Source organism: Gobio gobio, assembly GCF_949357685.1.
Source record: "Gobio gobio genome assembly, chromosome: 9".
NCBI lineage: Eukaryota > Metazoa > Chordata > Actinopteri > Cypriniformes > Gobionidae > Gobio > Gobio gobio.
The window spans coordinates 30,228,676-30,256,279 of NC_137115.1; the positions used below are offsets into that span (position 1 = coordinate 30,228,676).

The 27,604-nt window shown below is 38.1% G+C and overlaps 2 protein-coding genes across 3 annotated transcripts in view; both read right to left on the bottom strand.

The window, feature by feature from the left end:
- relt (RELT TNF receptor) overlaps positions 1-16,193 on the bottom strand; it is a 37,634-nt gene extending 21,441 nt beyond the window's left edge. The window contains exon 1 of the mRNA XM_079825308.1: positions 16,038-16,193. The gene's annotated coding sequence lies outside the window, so the exon portion shown is untranslated. The remainder of the gene's footprint in view (positions 1-16,037) is intronic.
- Positions 16,194-20,281: 4,088 nt separating this feature from the next.
- The window catches only part of arhgef17 (Rho guanine nucleotide exchange factor (GEF) 17), a 115,076-nt gene continuing 107,753 nt past the window's right edge, over positions 20,282-27,604 (bottom strand). For both annotated transcript variants that reach the window (XM_079826024.1, XM_079826023.1), the window contains exons 19-21: positions 26,173-26,347; positions 24,997-25,269; positions 20,282-22,784 (exon numbers count right to left, since the gene is read on the bottom strand). In XM_079826024.1, the coding sequence (XP_079682150.1) occupies positions 22,588-22,784; positions 24,997-25,269; positions 26,173-26,347 (645 nt within the window). In that variant the 3' untranslated portion in view covers positions 20,282-22,587. The remainder of the gene's footprint in view (positions 22,785-24,996; positions 25,270-26,172; positions 26,348-27,604) is intronic.

A 27,604-nucleotide genomic window follows, 5' to 3' on the forward strand; every position in this document is an offset into this window, starting at 1 on the left:
ATGAACTGACCACCGTTTGCTTCCAGCTGCTAACAGCATGTTATGTTGTATGTCTTGCATGTTTCAAAATACGTGCCAACCACGTGCTGCGGCCAGTCACCACAACAATCCCTCTGTCACCAAGGTTGAGGAACGTTATGCAACAATTACAGCGTCCAAAGAGGGACACCATTACACCGAATAAAAACCTCATCAGACAAAAGGGAGTTTCTGCTCATAAAGCTGTTTTGGGCTTCATTTGATGTTGCTTATGAACAAAATGAACATCTAGAGCTATGATATAGTGAGCAGGGAAAAGCAAGGGATGTGCATTATTCTACTGTGGTTTTCTGCTGAATCGTGAAACGAATCGTTTCACACCCCTAACACTGAAGCGCTATAAGGGAGCCATTCATTGGTTGAATCCTCCGGGGAACTGTAAACACTGTGACGCTATCAAAACATCACTCTGTTTGAGGATCTCGATCAGGCAACATCGAAATTTGGACGGGACTATCTGTTCATCAGACCAATTGCAGACAAAAAAAAATTTTTTTCTGGAAACCTGTGTGAAAACAGTCATAATTTTAGCAATTTTCCTCTGGTGATGCGGGTGCCATATATACTGTATATATAACTATTGCCAAAAGGTTTTAAACTAACATAGTTTATCTGATTTTAATATTGATGTCTGCAATATTTTTTAAATATATATATATACTGAATATATGAAATTGTTTTTGAACCTGGATAATAGACATCATCGGGAGGAACTGTTTTTCAAAAACCAGTAAGAATGATTTAACATTTGCTAAAAGCTTTTAATCAGTGTTAAAGAGATTTTAGTGGTAAATGAAGTGTTTTGTTCCTTGTTTGGAACAGGTCTCATGTTCCTGTTGTGGACCGTTTGCTGTTAAAAGACGAGGTCACTGAGGCGCAAACATGATTATGGGCCATGTGCATCATTCTACTGCGGTTTCTGCTGAGAAAAACAGAGGAAAACCAATTATTCTCTGAGATGAAACATCTGCCTGTTCAAAATAAGGCCCTTGATGTCATACCTAAATAACAGTTGCCAACGACCATTCTGGACAAATACCTACAAAATGGCTATTATCTGCTCCCATGCACAAGAGATTTGACTATTCATAACCGCTATAGATAGCATAACGATAGCTGTTTTCGCCATTAAATACATGATTGTGTCATACGTATTGGATTATGTCTATATTTAGCTTTGTTTGTTGTTTACTCTGTGTTGGGAGAGCTACAATTTTGATTGTTGACAATGAAGCTACCCATGACCATGTACACTGAAGCTACCTAAGGGGTCAATAACTATAAAAATAATATGATGGTAAAGTTGTGCAAGTAATGTAAAATGCAGCAAAGGGTCTCAAACAAATCGAATCGGGTATCATGCACAAGAAAAATAAAATAGCGTGTTACTGGAAAAGTTCTATTGTTTACTGTAGTAAACACAAGCTGGTGGCACCCATGTTGATACTGATAATGTAAATTGACACAGTGAGAAATAACGTCATCAGTGTAGAATTCCACTCATTTGATTGACAGGCTGACATCACTACCTGTACCAGACTCAATGTCTATTTGCAGATTATCACAGAGTTCAGGCAGCATTTCACTATCTATAATAGAAAAAGAGAAGGAAAGCATTCCACATTCCTATTTCAAGGAAATTTAAAAAAACAAAACAAATCAAAAAACAAGGAAGAAGTAAATCGTAAGATGCTTGACTTGGAAAATAGCACTAATATAACACACAACAACATAGCTGAGATCATTCTGGAAAATAAATATAGATGAAATCCATATGTTATGCGATTCTAAATTGCCAACAAATGAGATTCTTACAGCTTCATCTGGAAAAAAGAGAGATGGTGTAACTGTAAAATGCAAACAGCCAAACCGTTGTGAAAAAGAAGTGAGATTAATTGTATTGAATGTGCAAACTTGCATATATTAATATTAAAGGGGGGGTGAGACACTCAGTTTCAGTCAATCTCATGTCAATCTTGAGTACCTATAGAGTAGTATTGCATCCTTCAGATCTCCGAAAAGTCTTTAGTTTTATCACATATATAAAAGAAAGATACGCTGTACAGAGTCTTTCCGGAAAAAACAGAGTGGCTGGAGGCGTATCGTGTGGGCGGAGCTAAACAGCCACGAGCACGCGCAGCTATTGCATTGAGAGCGTCTGAAAGCTGTGACATCCTTAAACGTGGAAAATAAAACATTATCCTAAATAAACCATGACTATCAATCAGATTCAACCACACATATATGATCCAGAATCTGATCCGGAGGCTGAAACAGGAGCAGCAGCAGCAACTACAGCAGGACGTCTCTATGTGGTGTGTAACAATTACTGTAACTGTATATATTTGCTTAGTGGCTTGTCATGCGCGAGTTTTAAAACATTTGTGTGTGTTTACTCATGGTTTATGAGGACATGATTTGGTTTATGGACTATTGTATGCGACTTAAAGTTAGCAGTAGCAAGCGGAACGGTTTTGCACGTCATGTTGTTTACTTGAGGTGCACTTACACGTCGATGGCTAACAAATCAAAGACATTTGAAGCAGTTTTACTCACTGTCTGCTTCCAACGCACGACCGTGACCTTAATCACTGGGACCGCTCCATCTTTCAGCACTAGACGAGCTACAAATCCGGAGTTGAACCGGGCCTTGTTTATAAAACGATCGTCGCCGAAATGCAGTGAACAAACAAAAACATTTGCACAACTCCATTGTACTCGAAAAAAAAAACTTTCCGAAACTTGTGAGAAACCGGAAGGGGTAATTTTGGCACAGAAATACTCCTTGAAACGTCAAACTTTTTTTTCTTTTTTTTTTCTCTTTGTCCGTGTTAAGCATGGGAATCCAAGTCTTTAACAGTGTAAAAAACTCAGTATGCATGAAACAGCATTTCACCCCCCCCCCCTTTAATGAAATAAAAGTCCACTTAAGTGTCCTTAAAAAGAGTGTTGTTTAACAGTAAAAAGTGCCCTTTGTAACAATAAAAAATAATTAGAAAAAACGTATTAATGTCAAGTTTTAATTTAAAGTGCATTTTAAATGTTTTCATAATCTTTTGATGTGCTTTAAAGTGCACTTATTTTGATGTAAAGCACATGTACATGATTTGAATTTTAACTGTAATACATTTTAAATGCACTAAATTGATATAGAATATATTTATAGATATAAATATATTTAAAGTTCCCATGGCATAAATATATTTAATATATTTATTATAAATTTTCATTTTATGAGGTTTTTCAACATTAATATGAGTTCCCCTAGCCTGAATATTGACCCCAAGTGGATAGAAATGTTGATCGGTGTAAAACCGAGTTCTGGCTGTCTCTCTCTGCCTTTGAGAAAATGACAGGCCAGACTAGCCAATCCTGAAGTCTCCTGGTTTGACGTCCAAGCAGGAACGGTTACCTCCCTTTCCTCCACCCAGAGAATCAGGCACGCCCATGCAAACGCGAGAGATCTTTACTTGTGAACGAGTGAACGCTGGCAGTTTCTCAGTGTTTGGATGTACAAATTAGGGCTGCTCGATTATGGAAAAAATCATAATCACGATTATTTTGGTCAATATTGAAATCACGATTATGTAACACGATTATTTCACAAGACTTTGGGAATGTGTTGCATTTATTAAAAATACACCTTTCAACAATTCAATTGAAATTGTAACATTTGTTGTACTTTTTGAACTATTAAAATAAATAATATAACATATTCAAATCAAAGTATAAAAGTATTCACGTAAAAATAACCACAAATAAATAAGATCAACAATATGGTTCGGCTAGATATGCTTTTCAGGTACGTCTAACATTAGTTTTCAGGTACAGAAATGTATCAAATGTAAAATAACATTGCATATTTGAGTGCATATATTAAAGATTAATCCTATTAAACTTACAAAAGCTATTCAATCAAGAGCGGTGAGTGATGTCCTTGTCTTTTGTTGTTTGACATTAAACAGACAGCAGTAAAGGCTACTGCCTCTTTAAGACCTAATGATCGGATATGCGTCGTCTTTATCGACTGTATAAAGTTCACTTAAGGCATATACAGACTATGTCTGCTAGGATACTCATCAAGATGGACATGTTGACATACGTTTTGTGTGAGTTTGTCCGTTCAAGAGCAAGACTTGAAAGAGAACTCAATATTTGCGCGCTGAGAGACGTGTGCGCGCTCTCGGATGAGCGCACAGAGACACATTTTCTCACAACGCGCGCAACTTCTCATTCGCGTCTTCTGGCACTAAACCCGGGTTATGACGGCGAAAACGACTGGTCATATTCAAACATACGGCAGCACTCGCATGCATTGAACAAAGTTTACAAAGTGAGAATTATTTGAAAAATATGAGGGGAAAAAAGGACGTTTACACGGCACCCCTGCTCTCGTCAGTTTTTGTTTCTTTATTAGATTGTCATAGGTCACTCTGTTTAATTTTCAAGTGGTTAAACAAATTCGTGGTGTTTCCTTGCGTTGCAGCCACTACCATGTAGCAAATCTTGCACGTAGCATGTTTCTGCTCGTCGTCTGATTCCTCGAAGCCAAACTGTTCCCAGACAACGGAGTTGGTTTTGCCTTTTTTGCTCACCAAACGCTGCTGTAACTGCCCTCCTTCTGCCATCTTTACTCGCGCAGAGTTTTTAAATTCCAGCGGATGATATGCACACGAGTCACGAGACTCGCGACCTGAGAGAGATTGTGGCTTCGGGAGGGGCGGATGAGCGCGTGCGCGTTTCATTCAGAACGCAAGACAAAATAAGAGCGTTCTTGCAAAACTGAACATGGCAAAATAATCGTTTTTTCTCGATTGTACTATTTTGGTGATCGTTGGGAGGCAAAATCGAAATCGAAATCGAAATTCGATTAATTGCACAGCCCTAGTACAAATGAAAACAGAAGTCTTTTTTCAGTTCCTTCTGATCTGTGATCATTGATTTCTTATGTGTAGCTAATTATTTATTATTCGTGCACACACTGCGGCTTCTCTCTCTCCAGACAGAAAGGTGTTTTCGTGTTTTCTATCTTGTGAGTCAGTGTTTTTGTACGTCCTCGTCGCATCTATCTGTTCTAAAATGTGCATACAGTCTTTTCTGCTCAACACCGGCAGAGCCACATCTTTAGAGATAAACCTCACACACGCCGAAGCTCGGGCTTCAACATCCCCGACCCCCAGTACTGCATCTGGCCCACAGCGGAGGCACCAAACGCGGCGTGAGATTAAGCAGAAGGAGGGTAAGCGTGAGCATATCTGGGCTAGGCTAGCCAGCTTTCCCCACAATAAACTGGATTACATTCGATTACTGCTGTTGTGTCTTTGTTTGCGCTGTGTAAGTTACTCAATGCGCGTCACTGACGCTTTTCATATGATTGGAACATATCTAGAAATAATGCTATACTCAACACTTACTAACTCGTTCATCTCGCTGTAATGGTACATTGCATGTGTTACAAAGTTGGTAGAATAATGATGAAGACGGACTCGGTGTGACTGGGACTCGTGTTTATTCAGAACTCTCAGATACAAACACAATAAACTCGCGCTGACAGACAGCGCTCTCATAACTCAGTAAGATACTATAAATAACTTTGTTAGCAATCGCTCCGTCTCCGTGATGTCCGGTTCGCGAATGAATCATTCTTTTGAATCGGTTCTTTTTAGTGAACCGAACCAGTTCACCAAATCGGACTGAATCGTTCTAAACGGTTCGCGTCTCGAGTCAGCGCTGATCCATACTTTACTAAAGTTACTAACTTTCTGACATGAGTGACAGCCCCTCGAAATAAACTAATAACCTGAAGTATATGCTGTAACAGTTCACCCTGAACTGAGACATGCTGAGAGAACTGATGAGAAGTGAACACAGGTCCATCAGTGTTGCCAACTCTCGCGAGACAAATAAGCAACCGCAGCTTCAAAAACAAGCCCAAAACAAGCCCAATATTATTATATAATTTATTATCATCAATATTATTTATAATAAATAATTTTTTTATCAATAAATGAGCCTGCAACATATTAAACTGAAACCTCTCAGAGTTTGAAAAGCAAAAACAGATGTGATTTTCCAAAAATCATCAAATTGCAATAAAGGACACACAATATCCTCCGATCAGCTGTGAACAGAAGAGGTTTGAAGAGTAAAGAGTGACATGGAGGCCAATTATGGTAACCCATAGTCGGAGTTAGTGCACACATATTAGGGGCAGTAAGTAGTGAACAACACACACACTGCAAACCGTGAAAAAGACAAGCCCTGCATCTCATTGTGCACACTATCTGCCCTAAATAGTACTGAAAATTACTAATGTCACACTATTTAGGATGGATAGTGTGCACATTGGGACACAAGCACTACAGCGCTGCAATATAGCCACATATTTAAAATAAAATAAATTTGAATCATACCTACTGTTATTATTAGTAGACTTGTTTTTTTATAATAGCCTGTAGTTTTAAATACATTACAAAAATATTTTTTTAATTAAATTAGGTGCCTCTCCTCCCTCTTTCCTCTCCATATCTGCTTGTGCTATTGTTTGTAAAAATGTAGGCCTACGTCTATTTAAGTCTACTAACTTTCATTACGTGCATTTATAACGTCACATGCCTGCACGTTGAACACGATTTTTCTTCAATGAAGGGGAGAAGGAGGAGGGATATAAAAGGACAGATTACTACAGCACTTGTATCGTTGCACTGAATGCCTGTTGTGAGAAGACAGTGTCAGTCAATGTATTGGACAAAAAAGCGACCATAAATGTAAAGAAACGAAGTTGCTTATTATATTTTCCTAACAAGCAACCACATTTTTTAAAATAAGCCCAAAAAACCGCAACCCGCGACTCGTGATTTTTTAACGCGACTTGCCAAAAAAAGAAGCCCAAAGTCGCGTGTTATACGCGGACTTGGCAACTATGAGGTCCATCCGTCTCTCTGGCAGACTCGTGCCTGCTCGTGCCTCGTTAAACCACGCCCCCTCCGCTCATTTAAAATGCAAAGATGTCAGCCAATCACAACAGTGGGCGTTTTTACTGAAGTCTCACAGCAGACACGCCTCTTGAAGCAGGGCATTCAGCCACAGGGCAAACAGCAGTATAGAAAAAATGCCTTTTATTTCTAAATTATGACATTTTATGATGTAAAAATCATATATATATATAACAATATAAGTTCACCTCAGAAAACACTATAAAATAATAGAAAAATGCCATGCCATGGGACCTTTAAAGTAATTACAATGAATTTTATTTTACCATAAATGTTTGTCAGTACATTCGACAGTAATTTTATTTCAAAGACAACTATATTTAAGTCAAAAAGCTCTCAATATCAAATAATTGCATTTAACTTTCATTTTATAGCAAATACCATGCAATTAAGTGTCCGAAAACATTACGCTCAGTATATTTTTTCAGGTATATTATTTTCTTAATGCATACTTTATTTTTAAGTGCTCTAAAGTTTACTTTTTCACAAGGGAATGCTTGCTGGAAAGAAAGAATAAAAAGGAGAAACCTGGAGGGAGACAAGCTCATTTCACCAGTTTTGAAATTAAATAGCAGGGAAACACTTCCTTATTAATGAAAGTGTGGAACAATTCCTGTTCCTAAAGGGGGAATTCCATCTCCTCAGTCCTGTAATAGCAGGAATGTTAAATGCACCCATATGCCAGAGAGGCGTTTGGGACTTCTTATGGAATATATTTGCATATTATAATCTGTATTCGTTAACAAAAGGAGCACATGTCTAAGCTAACTCTTCCAATGATGCCAAAATGTCTAGAATAAAGAAGGTCACAACCTTTGCCTTGAGATGGGTCGGTCACCCAACTCTGCTGGCTGCGTCTTATTCTCTGAATCTGTAATTAGCCTCTGCTACAGGAATGTCACATTACCCATGCTGCCCGGTGCTAATTAATGGATACCGGCCTTTCGGAGGGTGCAGGCCAGGGTCATGTGGCCCAGCATCTGATGAAGGGTGTACTTCCTTTCACATGTCCGCCTGTGCCCTGTAATGACACCCTGAAAAGGTCCAAATGTGGCCTCGGCACCAAGTGCTGAATCAGCACATCCTGAATAGCAACACTTTCCTTTTGTGTTGGTCTTTGTGGCCACAGCTAGTGTAAAAGCTAACATTCCTGTAGCTCCACATGGTGCGAGTGATGCTAAGATCCTAGTTTTAATTCCCAGTGAACACAGATGCTAAAATATACACCTTAAACATCACTCACAATAGTCTTTGGTTGTGCTAGTGATGTCTGATTCATGAAATAACTGTTCTTTTGAGTCAAATCTTTCTGATGAATGGGTTGAACTGGTTCACTAAACCAGTCTAAATGATTAATTGTTGAATCTGACTGAATTGGTAAGAGTTCTTGAGTCAACAACCTCCTGACTCATTGAATTTATAAGGATTTGTTAACAAATCAGACTGAATTGCTTGGAGCAGATCTCAAACCAGCAACCCACTGATTCATTGAACCAAAAATGATTCATTCACAAATCTGCTTCTCAATACTCAAATTGATGCTTCCTCGTTTCCTCGCTCCTCCGTCCTCCAGCCTGTGACCCGGAAACCAATCAAACTCGGCCTCAGCCTCGGCATCTCAATTCTCTAAACTGAACCACAAGGAGGCGAGGAACGAGAAGTGAGGAAGCTTCTTAAGGAGTAATAAGTAAGGTGTTCCCTCGCATCCAAAGGGGGTGGAGCTAAGATGCAAGGAAAGGAAATGAGGATGCACAAATAAGAAATGAGAAGCACCCACTGAATCGCTCAAGAGAAGTTCTAAGCAGTAAGCCAACAACTCACCTACTCATTGAGCCAAGAATGACCACTACGCAACACGATTGTGACGTCACAGCAGATCGTGTCTAATCTATCCCCACCCCGCACCAGTGTTGTCAAAAGTGCCGACTTCGGTACCAAGTCATTACTGAAATAAAAAATTGTACAATACCAGCATTTTCATCTAGATACACACAGGAGCATTTAAAAGCATGCGTCTATCAGCAGATCCTTAATATATCCGCTAAAAGACGCAGGTGTTCACCTGCCATCTGTGTAAGCGTTCGGTAAAGAGCGTCATGTTTACAACATGTTTTTGCAGCGTTGATCATTGAAGCCAATCACAGACATATATGTTGAGTGCGTGAACACAGCAGCCAATCAGATTCAGAGGTGTTTAAGAATCCGCTCAACAGCACTCAATACTGGTATTGTCAAATTTTTTTAATTTCAGTACCGAAATGTATTTCCAGTAATCAAGGGCTTAGGGCATTTCATTTAAAACCATTACAAGGGTTCCATCGTGGGCACTCGAGGAACATAAGCAATGATGTACATCTGACTGAATGAGATGGAGGGATGTTAGAGAGAAGGGCATGAAAAAAATTTACTTAAACACAGCCTAGGCTTCCAATTAACAACCCACTAACTCACTGAACCAAGAATGATTTGTTCACAACTGGACTGAATCACTTAGAGCAGTTCTTGAATCAACAACCCAACCCACTGGCTCACTGAACCAAGGGACAAAACGCACTGGCTCACTGAACCAAGATTTATTCGTTCACACATCCAACTGAATCTCTCAGAGGGTTCAACAACTTACTGAAGCAAGAATGTGCAAAAACTTTTTCAGCCAAGAGATGCAGATAAATGTTAGTACTCTTTAATGTAAATGCAAATTATACATAGATTCCAAATTAATTCATGTACTTAATGAGCTACAACGAACTAAAATAGAACACGTGATATTAACAAAAACACTCGTCTGCCATGACAACTCTCGGGAGATTAGTATGGTAATAGAGAATGGCATGGTAATCTGTTGCTGCACATGCAACATACATGAATTAACCCCTGTAGCAGATCTATACAGGTGGAGCTGGGGAAGGTGGAGGGTTTCTGAAAGCACACTGCAGACTGCTAATAGCAACCGGTATTTGTTTTAATATTGAGCCGCAGCTCATTGGCCGCTGATAAAACAGCAACCAATCAGCTGTGCTATGTAGAAAATGATGTGATCGCTACCAAATGAGTTAAAGACCTATCAGCCAGCGTCTTCTAGAGTTTCATGGTAATTAGGTAATTATTGATACAATTTAATAAAAAAAAAAACATTATAAATGGTACCTACACATGATTTTTGCAACACTTTTGAGCATGTAAAAGCCATAAAAGAATCACTGAATTGTTTTTTGAACTAATGCCTTGAACTTAGTATCAAAAGAGTTGCAAAACGTGTCACAGAACAGCAAAGTTAATTCACATAAAATATCTCCTGTAGGTAATATAGAGATTATTCTCTTCAATGTTCAGTTCATTCACACTACTCAATGTATCACAGACTGTAGTAGCGCTCGCAAAGTCAGCAGAACTCACGGGGTCACAGTAAATCCCTGCTGATCTGAGGTCAGAGCGGTCGGTGCGCCAGCAGCGCCCAAACCACATAGAGGTCAACGCATACACGCCAGCCAATGCAGGTAGATGTCTGCACGCCAGGGAGGGAAAAGTATACAGTAAATTTGGTTCCTTTCTGGTGAAAAGGTCCACCAACACAAATAATGAAGCTTTAATTAAACCATTGATTTCTGCATCCAGCCGTGGAAGGTTTGGGTTCTGCCCAGACGTTTGCTTCATAATTTCAGAGGAGCGTGCCCAATGTCAAAGCAGCCAACCAAACTCCCACTTCAAAACTCTGAATTGGTGCTGTCGTTCCAGCACGGGTCAAGAAAGGAGCATAGGTAATTACAGATAACAGACCTAGCAAGGTTCTTGTTTGGACAGCAGAGTCACACTAGCAGAATCCGGATGGTCAAATGAACTCTATCAAAACAAATGTATGCAAACATGTGAAAAATGCATGGAGTCACGGACAGCTATGAACATAACTCTTGTTATTTTGGAAACATTCTGGCACAGAATCAGAGTTGCATATGTCACATATCCGATCATGGTTGCTGATTTTGTTTCTTTGTTTAGGCAAATTCTTAGAATTGTGCGATATATTGGATAGAATTGCACAAATTTTTCTCTCAGGATTGCGTGATATAAACTTGCAATTGTGAGTTTTGCCCCTGGTTTCACAGAAAATGCTTAAGTCTAGTCCTAGACTAAAATCAAGTCAGGTCAAAGTCTGCTTTATTGTTAATTCGGCCACATGTACAGTACATTTACATTTAGTCATTTAGCAGACGCTTTTATCCAAAGCGACTCACAAATGAGGGCAATAGAAGCAACTAGAACAGTCAAGGGCAACAATATGCAAGTGCTGTAACAAGTCTCAGTGAATCTAGCACAGAAAATATTTTTTTTTAATTTTATATATATTTTTTAAAATAAATTAGACAGACAGAAAATGAATAGAATGATAAGTGCTATTCTTGATTGGTCAGGTGCTGCTGGAAGAGATGTGTCTTTAGATGTTTTTTGAAGATGGCTACAGACTCGGCCGCACGAAGTGAGATAGGCAGGTCATTCCACCAAGTGGGGGCGGTCCAGGTAAAGGTCCGTGACAGCGATTTCATGCCTCTCTGGTATGGCACCACAAGGCGTCGTTCACTGGCACAACGTAATTTCCTGGAGGGTGTGTAAGTCTGAACAAGCAAGTTTAGGTATAATGGTGCAGAGCCAGTGGTTGCTTTGAAGGCGAGCACCAGTGCCTTGAATTTGATGCGAGCGGCTATTGGTAGCCAGTGCAGACTGATGAGGAGAGGCGTGACGTGCGCTCTCTTCGGCTCATAAAAGACCACCCTCGCCGCGGCATTCTGGATCAGTTGCAAGGGTTTGATAGTGCATGCTGGAAGGCCCGCTAGAAGAGCATTACAGTAGTCCAGTCTGGAGAGAACAAGAGCTTGTACCAGTAGTTGTGAGGCCTGCTCTGATAGGAAGGGTCTAATCTTCCTAATGTTGTATAGTGCAAATCTGCAGGACCGGGTTGTTGCCGTAATGTGGTCAGTGAATTTTAGCTGATCATCAATCACAACCCCAAGGTTCCTTGCTGTCCTACATACATTCAGAGAGTTGAAATTTCGTTACTCTCAGACCCTATGTGCATACAGTTAACACTAAACACTAATAGTAGACATAAGAATACAGATAAATACAGTTTAATTATACTAGAAGTATATTAAACAAAAAAACTAAAAGTGCAGGTATAATAATTAGTGTAGTGCAGATGAGCTTATACAGTCTGTTAAAGTGATAAATAGCACAAAACAGTCTTTAATCCGCATCAAAGAAGTAGATTGCAGACAATACTGGAGAGGTAGTAATCAGTCCAATGATTCACAAAGTGACTGGGGGGGGGGGGGGGGGGGGTCGGAGGGTTAGAGTTCAGTGATGCAAGGTCTGGAGGGAGTCTGATGTATGAAGCTGTCCTTCAGTCTAACCCCTTTTCCACCAAGGCAGTGCTGGTGCTGGTGCTGGTTCGGAGCCAGAGCCTAATTTCAAATTGGTTCTTTGTCTTTCCACACCCAAAGCACCAGCTCCGAACCAGGAAAAGTGGTTCTTAAGTAACACCAAAACATTTCTGGTCTAGAAGTAAGAACCGCTTGCGTCAGGGGCTGGGGGCGGGCTTACCGTGACCAACAAGACGAACAAAAACTTGAGATCCGCCATTTTTGAAATAGCAGCTAATGGAGCTAATAGCTGTTCGATTGTAATCTCCGTCTATACAAATTACCGCGAGCTGCACGAATGCGTTGGATTTGCTGTGTTTTGATGCCGATGTAGGATCGTAAAGCCATGTGCATCAATAGTAACGCAACGTTCGCCATTGTTGATGGAAGGCTTGTTCGAGATGCATCGGTGCTGTGTAGACCGATTTCCGTATGACATCGCGAGATCATACGACTCCTTTATGTTTTTGAATCACTCATGCGGTATTTTGATATCTTACGCGGAACGGTCTGCGCAGCGCAGATGCATCTCGAACAAGCCTGGTGTGTTTGTGTTTCCTGCTGCCTCACTAGCGTTGCTAAGAAAGATGAGACGTATACAGTGACGTAAGAGCTGGCTCTGTGGTGGCTCTCTAGCATGTGGAAAAGCAAACCGGTTCTTAGAAGGCTCATCAGTCGAACCAACTCCGAACTGGCACTAGCACTGGCTTTGAACTAGCACCCGGTTCATGCTGCTGGAAAAGGGGTATAAGGTCCTTGTCTGGAGACTCCGCAGTCTCCTCCCTGATGGCAGCAGACTGAAGAAGCTGTGTATCGGGTGCATGATGCATGATTGAGCTGCTTTAACTCAAATTAACTTGCAATGACAGATCTTAAAATATGTTTTAAAATATGGCTTTATAAAAGCTACTTAATTGTCCTAACTGAACAAAGGCCTAATACTGGCTTAATCTAAGCCCTGTCTGTGAAACTAGACCATAAAGTCAGAATTGTAAAATATAAACACGCAATTGTGAGTTATTAAGTTCAGAATTGTGAGACATAAACTCGCAATTCTGACTTTTTTTCGCAGTTGTGAGTTATAAAGTCAGAGTTGCGTGATATAAAGTTGCAATTGCATGTTATAAAGTCAGAATTGTGAGATATATTCTATACTCTTATTAATTATTTTGAGAAACCATGAGAAAAAGGTGAATAATGACTGAGAGTCAATGTTCAGAAAATAATTATAATTATGTTTTTAACTATGCTGTATAGCTGTGTTTTGTGGTAAAAAAAAATCGGATTAAAAAATGCCATTATTTTATTTAAAAAGTTAATAATTGTATTTTATTGACAATTTTTTTTAGTTTGTCATGGATATTTTTTTGATTATATCAGGTAACATTTTAAGCTGTCATTTGGTCATGTTACAATGTGCCCCTCACATTTTACAATGTACCTCACATATGGGGCATGTTGTCACATTTCATTTCCATTCTTTTGGGGTAAATCAAGAAAAAAGTATACACTGTATTAATGAAACAAAACCACATAATTGTACTAGACACGTGGGAAATTAATGTGGGGAAAATAAATACTCTGAACCCCAAGTGGATTTACAACTGAGAAAGTCAAAAAGCGTTAGGTTGTGCCCCACTCTCCCCAACTTTTCAAGTTGAACGTTTTTTTCTTCAGAAATGTAATCATGAAAAAGTATACAAGCAGTCAGTTTAAATTGTACTTGACAAAAATACAGATAACAATCACTCAAGTTTTTTTACACCCCTGGTGCATCTCTACTGCAAAGCTGGCACAAACGTGCTTCTGAAGCGGTAATTCAGGCATTTTTACACAGCTGATTTAAGGCTGCTCAGTGCCTCAAAATTTAAATAAAATGTAAAGACTTCATGCTGACGAGTCAAAAATCTAAAATTAGATGTGTCAAATATATTACAATGTCAGAGTGAGTCTGCTGGCCCGTCCCGTGACAAATACCGGTTGTAGCCTATTAGAGTCATGCATTTAATCACACTGCTTTATGGGTATTAAAGTTACTAAAACATTTGTGTGCCTCATAAAGCAGGTAATGCTGAGCACGGTAATAATATTTTGTTCAAACGTGAGTACAAAACATGAGTGTTTGAGAAAAAAAGATGTAGAACTATAAAGACATCGCAATTACATCCTGCTTTCTAATAGTCCCTCTCTCTGCCAAATTCTGCAAATGCAGCGATTCACTATAATATTCACGGATGGTTTACAAAAGATGTTAATTATAACGACAGGGGTGGTGCCTCATAACTTAAACGTTTTTTTGAAATGGGAATTTTGGGGATATATCCAACATGTTCCTATAGGCTGACGCATAAGTTGAACAATGTTTTATAACCCAGCATTTTTGTTTATAGTGCAGACTATAAATTATGCATGCAGCACAAACATGTGTTTCCAGCTGGTATAAACCGCAGCTGGTGCAGTGTGTGCCAAAGTCTGTTGCCAGAGGGTGTGTGTATGCGTGTGTGTGTGTGTGTGTGAAGCTGCCCAGTGGGCAACACATTATGGTGAGATGTATATAAACATGCTCACTGCTTTGTCTTCACTAGAAAAGAGCAGAACAATTTGTGATCTCTAAACAGCTGTAGTGGAGGACACCATCACAGGAGGTAAATGATGGCAATATATTATGATGTTATGCTTCGTTTCATAAAACAAACAAAATGCTGTTCCTCATTCTACCCTCATACATCCGATTCTATGGACATTGTTGCAGGTATGAGACGTTTAAAGACCTCCATAAATACTGCAGGGTAAGTTCAACGTATGGCTAGTAAAACACAATTTTGTTCCTGGCTGCAATGTCAACGTCGTTTTGGTGCATAATACAACATTAAAATGCTCTTATTTGTTTTCAAATAATAGTGTAGGCATTTGCAATTCTAAATAAAAGTAACAGTTTACCTTTTAACAGATCAGTAGGCTATTTACCTACAACAATGTACCAACCAAAATACGACTACAGTACAGCTAACTGTTGTAAAACCATAATAAATGATAAGATGTTTAGTATTAGAATATCTGTTGATGTCACTGGTGAAAGTTATTATAAAGTGTTAGCAAGTCTTAGCTTTATATAGACCTTTTAAAACCGTAATTAGTGCGTCTGTCAAGGAGGAATTCAGATAATAGAAAGTAATAACGTGTATATAGCCTAATGTTTATGTTATAATGCGGCTGAAGAACTACAAATCAATCAGTTAATGTTTAACGTTAATAAAAAGACACTGTTTTACAGCCCTTGAAGTGCACGAGCGCAGTAAGAACACCACGAAAGCAAACTCAACTCAACATCCTATTGTCTTCAATGCGGAACGTTTCAGTAGATAACCGCAAAAAAACTATTCATATCTTAAACTCTAAAAACACCAACATATTGAAGTACAGCTCAGTACAGTAACTTATATCCACACACAACCGCTATACATTAGAGGATACACAACCGAATTAATAAGTTGCTGAAAATACCGGCAGAAATGCCGCATCCGCACTGCAACTGTCCCCATCCGTTAATAAACTATTATACACACACTGAATAAAGTTTGTATCTTACCTGTTTTACTGTGAATTCATAAGTGTCCTATAATCATCATATGCCGAATGTGTAATCTATAATTACACAAAGAGGGAAAGAGAGAGAGAGAGAGAGAAACAGAACCGCAGAGATGAGAAGAGGGATCCAACATTTGAACCGTCACGGGGAAGAACCGAGAGAAACACGTCACACACTGTGTAATATGAGCAGTACCTCCCTCTCCCTCCCTCCCTCCCTCTCTCAACCCCCCCCCCCCCCCCCCCCCCCCCCTCTCCATTCCAGTGAACCGCATTTTAAAAACTTTTTAAAGTAAAATTAGGATACAGCTTCTGTACGAATGTATTTTGAAAAAAGAACAATATATATGTTTAAAAGGGTATTCAAACATTAGCTACATACAGTGGCCATTTCATTAAAATATCGAACCAACTGCCATTTATTTACATTCGTAGTATTCTCAAGAAAACATAACAAATAAATGTGTACGGTTTAAAATGATAAAGTGGATCATTTTAATAAATGTTAGGCCTATACTGTGATTCTCTACACCTGTGTGAACTTGGTGAGAATTGACTTCACAGCCACAAAAAACACCCAAACAGCAGCAAAAAAAAAAAGTGAAACTAGTAAAGAAAAAATATTCTACTTGGGTTGACAATGAAATTACTAGTGCTGGGCAATCAATTAACCGCATGAATCATATCTAAAATAAAAGGTTGTGTTTACGTAATATACAGCTCTGGAAAAAAATAATATATGCTTAACATTGATTTCTGTATGTGAGCTGTATGTGTGTGTTATATAAATACACACAAATGCATGTATATATTTAAAAGAAAATATGCTATATTTATATAGGCCTATAAAATATTTATATTCATATATAAGATAAATTATATAAATATACAGTATATACATGCAAATATTTCTTAAATATTTACATGAATGAGTAAAATAATCAGTAAAATAATGCAGTAAAGAGGGGTGGGTGGGGGTTGGGGCATGTTTCTCGGTTTGTGACATGTGGGACAAAAAGCAAACATCTCACCTACATTTCATCTAAATAGTGTCTAAACTATGTTCTTTTGGTTTTGCATGTCTCTGTGTCTCCAGCACTGTGCTCATGGAATGCACTCATGCTGCAGGGCAATTTAACAGAATCTCACACTTTTAGCTTGTCATTCCGGGAGCGTCACTCAGCTGTATAATGAAACCCACAGAAAGAAAAAGCAAATTTAGCATTGCAAATTTTGTTTACTAGCAATTTTATTCTGTAATTGAAAATAAATCTGAATAAACTAGATGGTTGAAGTAGAAGAAGTGACCTATGTCACCCAAATGTTGCTTGCAGACGTGAGAAGCCATTCAATGAAGTGGACATTTAAGATCTAAACACTAATGTATGGAATGAATGTACACTATATTGCCAAAAGTTTTGGGACGCCTGCCTTTACATGCACATGAACTTTAATGACATCCCGTTCTTAATCCGTAGGGTTTAATATGGAGTTGTCCCACCCTTTACAGTTTTAACTCTTCTGGAAAGGCTTTCCACAAGGTTTAGGAGTGTGTTTATGGGAATTTTTGATCATTCTTCTAGAAGCGCATTTGTGAGGTCAGGCTTTGATGTTGGACGAGAAGGCTTGGCTCGCAGTCTCCGCTCTAATTCATCCCAAAGGTGTTCTATCGGGTTGAGGTCAGGACTCCGTGCAGGCCAGTCAAATTCCTCCACACCAAACTCACTCATCCATGTCTTTATGGACATTGCTGTGTTCATTGATGCACCATCCCCGAACTGTTCCCACAAAGTTGGGAGCATGAAATTGTCCAAAATGTCTTGGTCTGCTGAAGCATTAAGAGTTCCTTTCGCTGGAACTAAAGGGCAAGCCCAATCCCTGAAAAACAACCCCACACCATAATAAACATTACACTTGGAACAATGCAGTCCGTTCTCCTGGCAACCGCCAAATCCAGAGTCTCCACTGCTCTAGTGTCCAGTGGCGGCGTCCCGGCGTGCTTTACACCACTGCATCCGACGCTTTGCACTTGGTGATGTAGGGCTTGGATGCAGCTGCTCGGCCATGGAAACCCATTCCATGAAGCTCTCTACGCACTGTTCTTGAGCTAATCTGAAGGCCACACAAAGTTTGGAGGTCTGTAGCTATTGACACTTCAGAAAGTTGGCGACTTCTGCGCACCGTGTGCCTCAGCATAAGCCCACCTGCCTTTAAAGTGTAACTATTTGATTAAATTAAGACATGTGTAATTAGCTTTCAGTTTCAACCATTTTTTTTTAAACTGCAAAAGTAGTATATTTGATATATTTCAGCATCTATTCAATAATGATCAAACATAACTGCTAATTCTGCTAACAATTTATTTCGATGGTCCACTTTAGAGATTCTACCAACTATAAGTAACTTTGCAACTACACTGTCTGCTAACACTTTATTTTGATTGTCCACCAACAGACATTTTACTGACTATAAGTAACTTATACATGTCAACTTATTATATTAACCCTACTTACCAGTCTACTAATGCGAGTTAGTATTTGCAAAGTTATAGTATGTTTAAAGTGGACTTTCAAAATAAAGTGAAACTGTAATTCTAAACTACTTCAAATGCAAAACACAGTTCTGATCTTTGAAAAACATCCAAAGATACAGACAATGTGGATGATTCAAAAGAGCTGCCTGTTAAGTTGAATAAACAAGATGGCAAAGACAGTGAATCCTTGCAGTACAATAACCCTAAAAATATAACTGGATAAAAGCATCATGTTTTCATCATCTTCCTCCTTGCTGGAACAGAAAGTGCATGATTGTTCAACTTTTGTGTGCGTGTGTGTGTGTGTAGCTTAATTGAAGCTTCTGTAGAAACCTTAAAACGCTCTAAATCTTTAATGAAATGTTTCTTCATGGTTATTCTGTAACCTGAGAGAAAGAGATTGAGTAGGCTGCATAATTCTTTGGTTCCTTATACACCAACTCCACTGAATTGTGCGTCACAATAAAACCAGATCTCTCACACAAACCATGAACTGCATTATCAGGCGCTGAATGTTCATTGCGTGTCATTATAAAGCTTTCTTTGTGTTCCCGCACAACTAGTTCGCTGTGAGATGACGTGAATTGGTCTTGTGTGTTTCATTCAGTCTGTGTCAACGTTAGACAGAACACTGGGTTGATGACACGCCAGCAAGTGCTGCATTAGTAAGACTTATTTTTTAAAGAAATTTATATTTTTATTCAGCAAAGCGTGATTAAATTGACCAAAAGTGACAGTAAAGACATTTATAATGTGACAGCAAGTTTCTGTTTTTCAAATAAACGCTGTTCTTATAAAATGTTCTGAATGCTGAACATTTTTTAGTTTCTGCTGATAATAATAAGAAATGTTTCTTGAGCAGCAAATCCGCATATTAGAATTTCTGAAGCATCATGTGACACTGAAGACTGGAGTAATGATGCTTTGCCATCACAGGAATAACTTTTAAATATATATTTTAATAATATTTCACAATTACTGGTTTACTGTTATAACACTGCTTTTTAAATATATTTATACACAAACAAATAAAATAGGCATTTTAATAGGCAATTTTTGGCCTGTCTCATACAAAAATCATACAATGCAAATTTAGAAAAATCTGTTGAAATCACAACAGAAGACTAGAAATCTAAGTGATGATTCACACTTGAATCATATTTTACACTTACTACTCACTGCTTTTATAAATCATACACTATAGAATGATTAAGAAAAGCACTGAATCATCACCTAGCTTATGGGAAATATTAAATGAATTTACACACCAATATAACACAACAAGGAAGACAAAGATTACATTTATCATGCTATTTTAATCACCACACGTGTGATATTTAGCTGTGTCATACATTTAGTGAGCAATCCTGTTACTGCTTAATTTTAGGCCTACCTTAGTTTTTGTAAGAAAAATATTACACGAATCAAACAAATGTGAGAGACAAGTCTAACATTTTCATATATTATTATTTCATATGTTTTATTTTTTTATTCTGTTTAGACGGGTCTCTCATTTTGCCACCCCAAATGTTCTTCTCCTCAATTAATTTTTTTAAAAAACAGAAGTCTTTTGTTTCCTTTCGAAGAAGGTGCCAGTTCACAATCCTTGAAAACAAAAGTCCTAAACTTCCTGACGTTGTCAGTGACTCATATGCCTGCTCACGATCATGTGTGAGCATGTTTGTAAATGAGTTAACCAAAGCCTCGAGATTCTGGCATCAGTGAAATGTTTAATTACAAAGAAACCCACAGTGACAAAATATGACAACGTTGTGAGAAAAGCATGATGGATGTAACAGAACCCGCAGACGCGGAGCGTCTCTTCTTTTAAAATACTGTAATAGTTTTAATTTAAATGAGACGGCACATGCCAAATGAGGAAAAAAATAGACAAAAATACTTATAAAAATATGCCATTAGATTCATATGAACAATCGTGGACTGTGAGAGCACTATGTACAGAGAAAGGCAATATATACCAATATTTACAATACACATTGATGACGTCTTTAACTAGAAAGGGCTGAGAGGGTCACTTACAACAGTAAGACTCGACTATCATCACTGACTGATTGAGATATTTGATTAAAACTTTCAAATGCAGTTATTTTCTGGAATGCTTTGATGGTTTCTACCTGCGAGCGCTCATATTTCCCCAGATCAATCAATCAAAACTTGTGTGAAATATTCCCATGGATTTCCATGTAGCTATGCAGTCTGGGAAAAGTCTGACTTTATCCTTCAGGTAATTCGGCATGTTTTTTGGATGCAGGTGAGCGAGTATTTGGGTGTGTTTGTGACTGACTCGGTTCTTTCCAGATAAAACTAAGGCAGCAGAAATTGCTCATTTAACAGGAAGTCGACCCACCTGATGGCGGGCGGCGCAGGCAGAGCGGTTTAGCAGTTAATTGTCTTTCATAAGCGGCCACATGCAGCTGAAGGGCTGTAACCCGTCTGACTTCATTCTACGCGTCATAATCAGGCACACTCACAAACAAGCACAGAGTTTATCTCTCGAATACAAACTCTATTCGTCAAATCCAGGAAGGCAGTCTTTAGCAACAACACAATTCCCTTTCCTGAATTGCCATGATGATGAAAACGAACACTGAAATTTCAAAGTTGTCCATGGGTGAATCTCATGGAACCTGTCAAGAACTATTCAAATTAACTATAGGATATATTTACATTATTTTTCATGACAGTTAGTCACATTTTCCCCAAATTCCAATTACCATAATGCAAAAAAAGTCTCATTATTTTAATGTGAAAAAATACAGTACATCTGTAAAATACATATCATATAATTTTTTGTAATAAATTTAATTTTAAAAATCTTGAGAATGAGATTATTTTTGCATTACAATAAAAAAAATAGGGTGAAATGTGCTTAAATGTGATTAAAATAACACTTAAATGCTCCTGAAGATACGCTTCATTTTCTTTATGCAAAATTATTATTCTATCTCTTTTGATTTTAGGGTGAAATATGACCTGGATGTTCCGTCACGCAAAAAAAAGGTTTCAATAAAATGTAATCAATCTCACAAACGCGACCTCAATGACCCAACTTGAGTTGAGCGTCAAAATCTTTCAGTAGAGAAAAACGCCAGACTACCTTATTTATAAATTAAGTGCTATAAAAAAAGACTTAACTAAAAATGAAAAAACATAAATACTGTACAAAAGGATTTTTTGTCACAATACCTATATATGGAATGTCATTGCTGTTCTTTTACATAATATAGTGAAAGTCTTATTTTTTTTATACATAAAATTGATTTTATAACCAAAAGAATAAAGTGATAATGTGTGAGTTTACTGATTATTGGAGTAGTAAAGTGTGTGTGTGTGTGTGTGTGTGTGTGTGTGTGTGTGTGTGTGTGTGTGGGGTATAGCGGTTTGTAGGTACTCTAGCCTTATATTGCACATTGGTTACGTAAGATTAACTCTCATCTCGTCCCGGACGGCACAGATGAGAGGTTTAACAAAAACATCTTCATTCTCGATTCAAATCAGTCTGTCGAGACCAGTAGTCGACCATAAAAGTGTGCGGACTGTCCTCTAACACAAAGTGAAGGATGAAAAAACTCGTCTTTCCCCTCTGTACCTCCATCCACACATTACCCACAATCCTTCCTGCCTCGTGCGATGCGTTCAAACCCTCTCTCTATCCAACAATCGAACAATTCTTTCTTTTTTACTTCACCTGTTCCCATTTTTTTCTTCTCTGCGAGGGTTTTTACAATCATTTTTCCTTCTCTGTCCGCTTTTAAAGCTGCTTATAAAGTTTCAACACAATATTCAAAAGCGGCCACAGGAAACACCACATGGCATGCGAGATCAATATTTTACATCAAGAAACAAAATGACACACAACACAACGTAACGAAAAACCCCATTTGTTGACGTGTTACACACTTGTTCACAACGCATCAGAGGACAGGAAGGGGCGGGGTTTCGGGGCGGAAGTGCGTGGGCTAGTCCAGCGGCTTGTGTTGTGGGCGCGGGGCTTCCATTACACGCGCCACAGCAGTAAGTGGTTGGTGCTGTCGTCCCGCCCCACCGTCTCACTGCTATTGGTCAATCTGAAGTCTTCATAGCCGTCGCCGCCGCTGATGACCAGCAGGTTGGATTTGACGGGCAGGAGGGTGGAAGCGCGCCGTCGGGCCGAGTCTCGTCTCTGCAGGCCTCCGCCGCTGCTCTCAGAGTTCACTGTAATAAAACACACACATATTCATTCATCATTTAATAGATAGGATCAAAACTAGATAGTGTTTTACAAGTGGCAACCTTCCACAGTTTCTCTTGAAGCCAACACGCAAGTGACTTAAACTGAAATTCCTCGACTGGCCCCTAGGGACGGGCTCCAGAAGGGAGCAGAATCTCATTGAGCCCCATGTTAAAATGCCCAACTTTACAGCAGAAAAACACGTTTACAGCCTGGTACAAATTGTGCTTTTGGTCTATACGGCTAATTTTGCCCTTCATGACAACTGTGAGGGGGGTGATTTTTTTTATAATTCATTCGTTTATATTATATAACGCCTAAAGTTCTGCATAATTAAGGGCGTGGCCACTTTGAGTGACAGGTTGATATCCATTTATCTGCTGTCTGTTAGTCATCACGTCACCTCAGCTCCGCCCACGTCCCGCCTCTTTGCCTATTTTCTATTATCCGGGAGTGACGAGCGACGACGCGCAGCTCGACCCTACTTTACGCTTCAAAACTGCTCATCAGAATCTTTTGGGTGACGTCACGGACAATACGTCCATATTTTTTTACAGTCTATGGTGTTTTAGTTAGTTTACCTTGTTTTTTAAGCCTGATTTGAGCAAAACAACATGAAATTAAATGACTTATTTAAAACGACAATATCTTTTGCAGGGTCGTAATTGCGTGTTTTATGAATACCATGGCATTCCTAAAATGTAAAAAATCTTAAACTATTTATTGAATTATCATTATCACTAACTATGTGTCTGGGTTTTATGAATAGGGTACCATGGGGCTAAAGGCACACCTTAAGAAAAATGTGCTTTTCATTACTCCCACAGTGTATGATTGCAGAAAAAATATATACGTTTGTATTGAACATTTATGGAGCAACAGATTAATCATAAAAGTAGTTTATTTTGTTTATAAATATATGGGGTGGCGAGGGGGGCAGAAGCCAGCATGGGGCAGAAGGCACACAGTTTTGTTAATACTTGTTCAAAACAATCACTTTAGCAAAGTTTGAACTATTTTCTGTTTATTTTGATAAAATAACTAATTTTTGTTCACTAAATATGCAGTCATTAAAATATGTTAATATAGAAATATATTTAAAAAATATAGAAACAAAATTATTTTAAACAGTAAAGATTCTGAAAGCATTGAATGAGATCCCATAATAATTTAATATAGATTTATAGTAGTAACATTAAGTCATATTTTATTATATGATATGATTAATATCATTTCATTATAAATATGGTGATTATCTTTAAAGGGGCTATATGCAACTTTTCCCCCAAAATAAACGTAACAATAGCCTTTTTATTTTACCATTTATGACTCAAACATCTCCTGATGAGCATACTGACACCTTGTCCGCTCACAGTGGGTGCACCTATAAGCCTGTATCCTATTTTTCCTATTTTCTGGCGGGTCGTCTTTTCCCGCGCTGTCTGCGGATGTGACGTCACCACCGCTGCGAGAGCGAGCAGAAAATGAGAGCAGTTCTGTTTTTTTTGGCCACAGGTGTCAGTCGCGAGTTTAAATTTCAGAAAAACGCATATAGCCCCTTTAAGGTGGACACCCAAATTAATATATGATATTTACCATTTGAATCTAACCATGTCATGTCAACAAATGAAAAAAAAATAGCCAGCTATTTCTAATCATGTTAATTATTGTGCCTTTTGCCCCAACAACAGGGGTGCCCTTTACCCAAAATACCATACTTTTACATATTCTTCAGTTATTGAAAAATTGTTACTTTAATTACCTTCAACAAAACAACCTTTGTCTCAAAATATATTCAATAATTTAGTGATTTTCATTTGCTACTTAAATCTACAACATTTAAAAAAACATCAAATATTTCGGAAAATGCTGCGGCAAGTTTTTGTGCCATCTAGTGGTTTAGAGGGAAATAAAATCAAAGCCTTTTGCCCCGGAGCCTTTAGCCCTGTTGTACCCTACTGCTTCAAAAAATTAAAATTGTATAAACAAATGATAAAATTACAACACATTATAGACACCGAAGAGAACATATTAAGTCACTGAACTCTTAATACTCTGGATATCAGGTTGTAACTTAATGACATATAAAAACACAAAAGGTTTTTGTATTTCTGTAATGCACTTATAAATAATTAATATACAGTTTTATTGCCAGATCCTCTGTTAACATTACCCACACTGTTGTGAGAAACAAACCTGATTCCGACGTTGGTGGGAAGTTGACGTCAAAGCCCTCTGGCAACTCTATGCACGTGAGGAAGCGGACATGTCCGGTGTGGCCGTGGGCGGAGCCCATGGGGAGGAGGGGAGCACGCAGAGAGCCCGACCCAGTGCTGGAGGACACTGGTGGGATGGCCAGAGTCAGGACCACCCCTGCACTGGTGCCAATCCACAGCAGGTCCTTACATGCCAGAAGAGCGGTGATCCGCAAACAGGCTGCTTTGTGCTGCCGGATAATGGCATCAGAGCCTAAAAGAAAAGAAAAAAATGAGAAAGGGATTTATTTTATTCTGCAAACGTTTTATACAATCAGCTCTAACATTCTACTAACTATGAAGAACTTTGCAACTACAACTACAAGTCAACTAACTCATTGAGTATTAGTAGACTTAGGTAAGGGTTAGTAGAATAAGTTGACATGTACTTGCTTAGTCAGCAGAATGTCTGTTGGGGAACCATCAAAATAAGTGTAAGCAGATAGAGTACACCCAAAAATTTTAATTATACCATCATTTACTCAAACACAAGCCGTCCTAGGTGTATATGACTTTCTTCTTCAAGCCAAAAACAATCAGAGTTGTATTAAAAAAATATCCTGGCTCTTCCAAGCTTTATAATGGGAGTTGTTTTTTGAAGCCCAAAAAAGCGCATCCATCCATCATAAAAGTAATCCATACGGCTCCAGGGGTTTAATAAAGGGCTTCTGAAGCAAAGCAATGCGATTTTGTAAGAACAATATCCATAATTATAACTTTATAAACTGTAATCACTAGCTTCCGGTAACGACATGATGGATGGATGCGCTTTTTTTGGGCTTCAAAAAACAAGGTACCATTCACTCCCTTTATAAAGCTTGGAAGAGCCAGGATATTTTTTATATAAATCTGATTGTGTTTGGATGAAGTCATATACACCTAAGATGGCTTGAGGGTGAGTAAATTATGGGATAATTAAAATTTTTGGGTGAACTATTCCTTTAAGCTGACAGTCTACTAATACTTTAATGACTGGTAGTTGAAATGTAGTTGCAAAGTTACTTATAGTTAGTAGAATGTTTAAAGTGCCTTATCGAAAAAAGTGTTACATATCTTCCCCCCCTTGTTGTAGCATGCCGCAGGTGAAAATCATGAATAAATGCACACTTAACAATACCTGCAAGCATCTTGTGCACGGCTGGTGCCACGTCGACCTCCGTGAGGCTCTCGTAGGTGGAGGCGTGGTACAGCCGCACATGAGCACTGCCTTGTAGAGCGATCCACACGCCTTTGCCATAGCTCACCATACTGGTCACACAGCGCCCACTGTCCTGACCCACTTGGAATGAGTGCTGAGGAGGAAATTAATATATAATGAGACAAAAAGTGAAAATTGCAAATGGCTAAAAATGATTAAAGGTGATGGTCACTTTAGATTAGGTCCAATTCTCACAAGTAACTAACTATTAACTACTACTTTTGTCTCAATTAACTCCAAATCAGAGATGGGTAGATTACTTACAAATTGTAATCAGTTACATGTCACAAATGACATGACAAAAAGTTAGTAACATAATCCATTATATTACATATTTAAGGTAATATAATCTGACTACTCTTGGATTACTTTTAGATTACTTTTGACCTAACTTGTTTATCACATTGATGTGAGTAGAATAATCTTGTACGTACCATATTAATACAAAAATACAAAGAGAAAGAAAATATTTTTCATTCTTTATAATCAACAACATGAAGCGCATTAAATATTACATTATGTCATGGTTTCCCAGACAATTAAGTAATTAAGTTATGCTATTAAGTAATTAAATCATATAATGAATAAAATAAAAATAAAACACTAATAAAAAGATTAAAAAACATTTTACTCGTTTGCCTGCATGTCATGTGACCATTAAACGACATCGGAGAACCGTGAACTTAATTTTATAATTATTTTATTATTTTTGACATATATTATTTTATTACAAATTAAAATCTTTATAAGTACTAATGAACAGCCAATGTCCTAGTAATATGCATGCTAATAAGCAACTAGTTAATAGTGAGAATTGGACCCTAAACTAAATGGTTACCAAGGTGATGAATTTCTATACTTATGCATGAATGTAATGTCAAGTACATATAGTTTAGTTATAATCATAATCATCATATTTTAAACTTTTAATCTGCTGATGCCAATAGTCAAGTAACATTTATTTATATAGCGCTTTTTGCAATACAGATTGTTTCAAAGTTGCTTCAGATTAATACAACAGAAAAATAACATAGTTAATGTTGTAAAATTCATCAGTAATGATTAAACAAATTCAATTTAATCTGTAAAGCAGTGCTTAAAATAATAGTGCCATTATTCAGCTCAATTTCCATCTAAAGTAATATGCAAGATTGGATTATCGCAAAAAACATTTTGCCATTTTGGAATTATAAGGTTCTGTCCGCATTCTGAGTGGTTTTGAGAAATTGAGCTTCAACGTTTTTGCATACCATTCGACTTTGTAGATAAGAACCTTTTTGATTTCTAAATAAAAAGTCCCAAAATGTACTTAAAAACTTTACATAATGTAAATAAATTGTCACAGAATAAG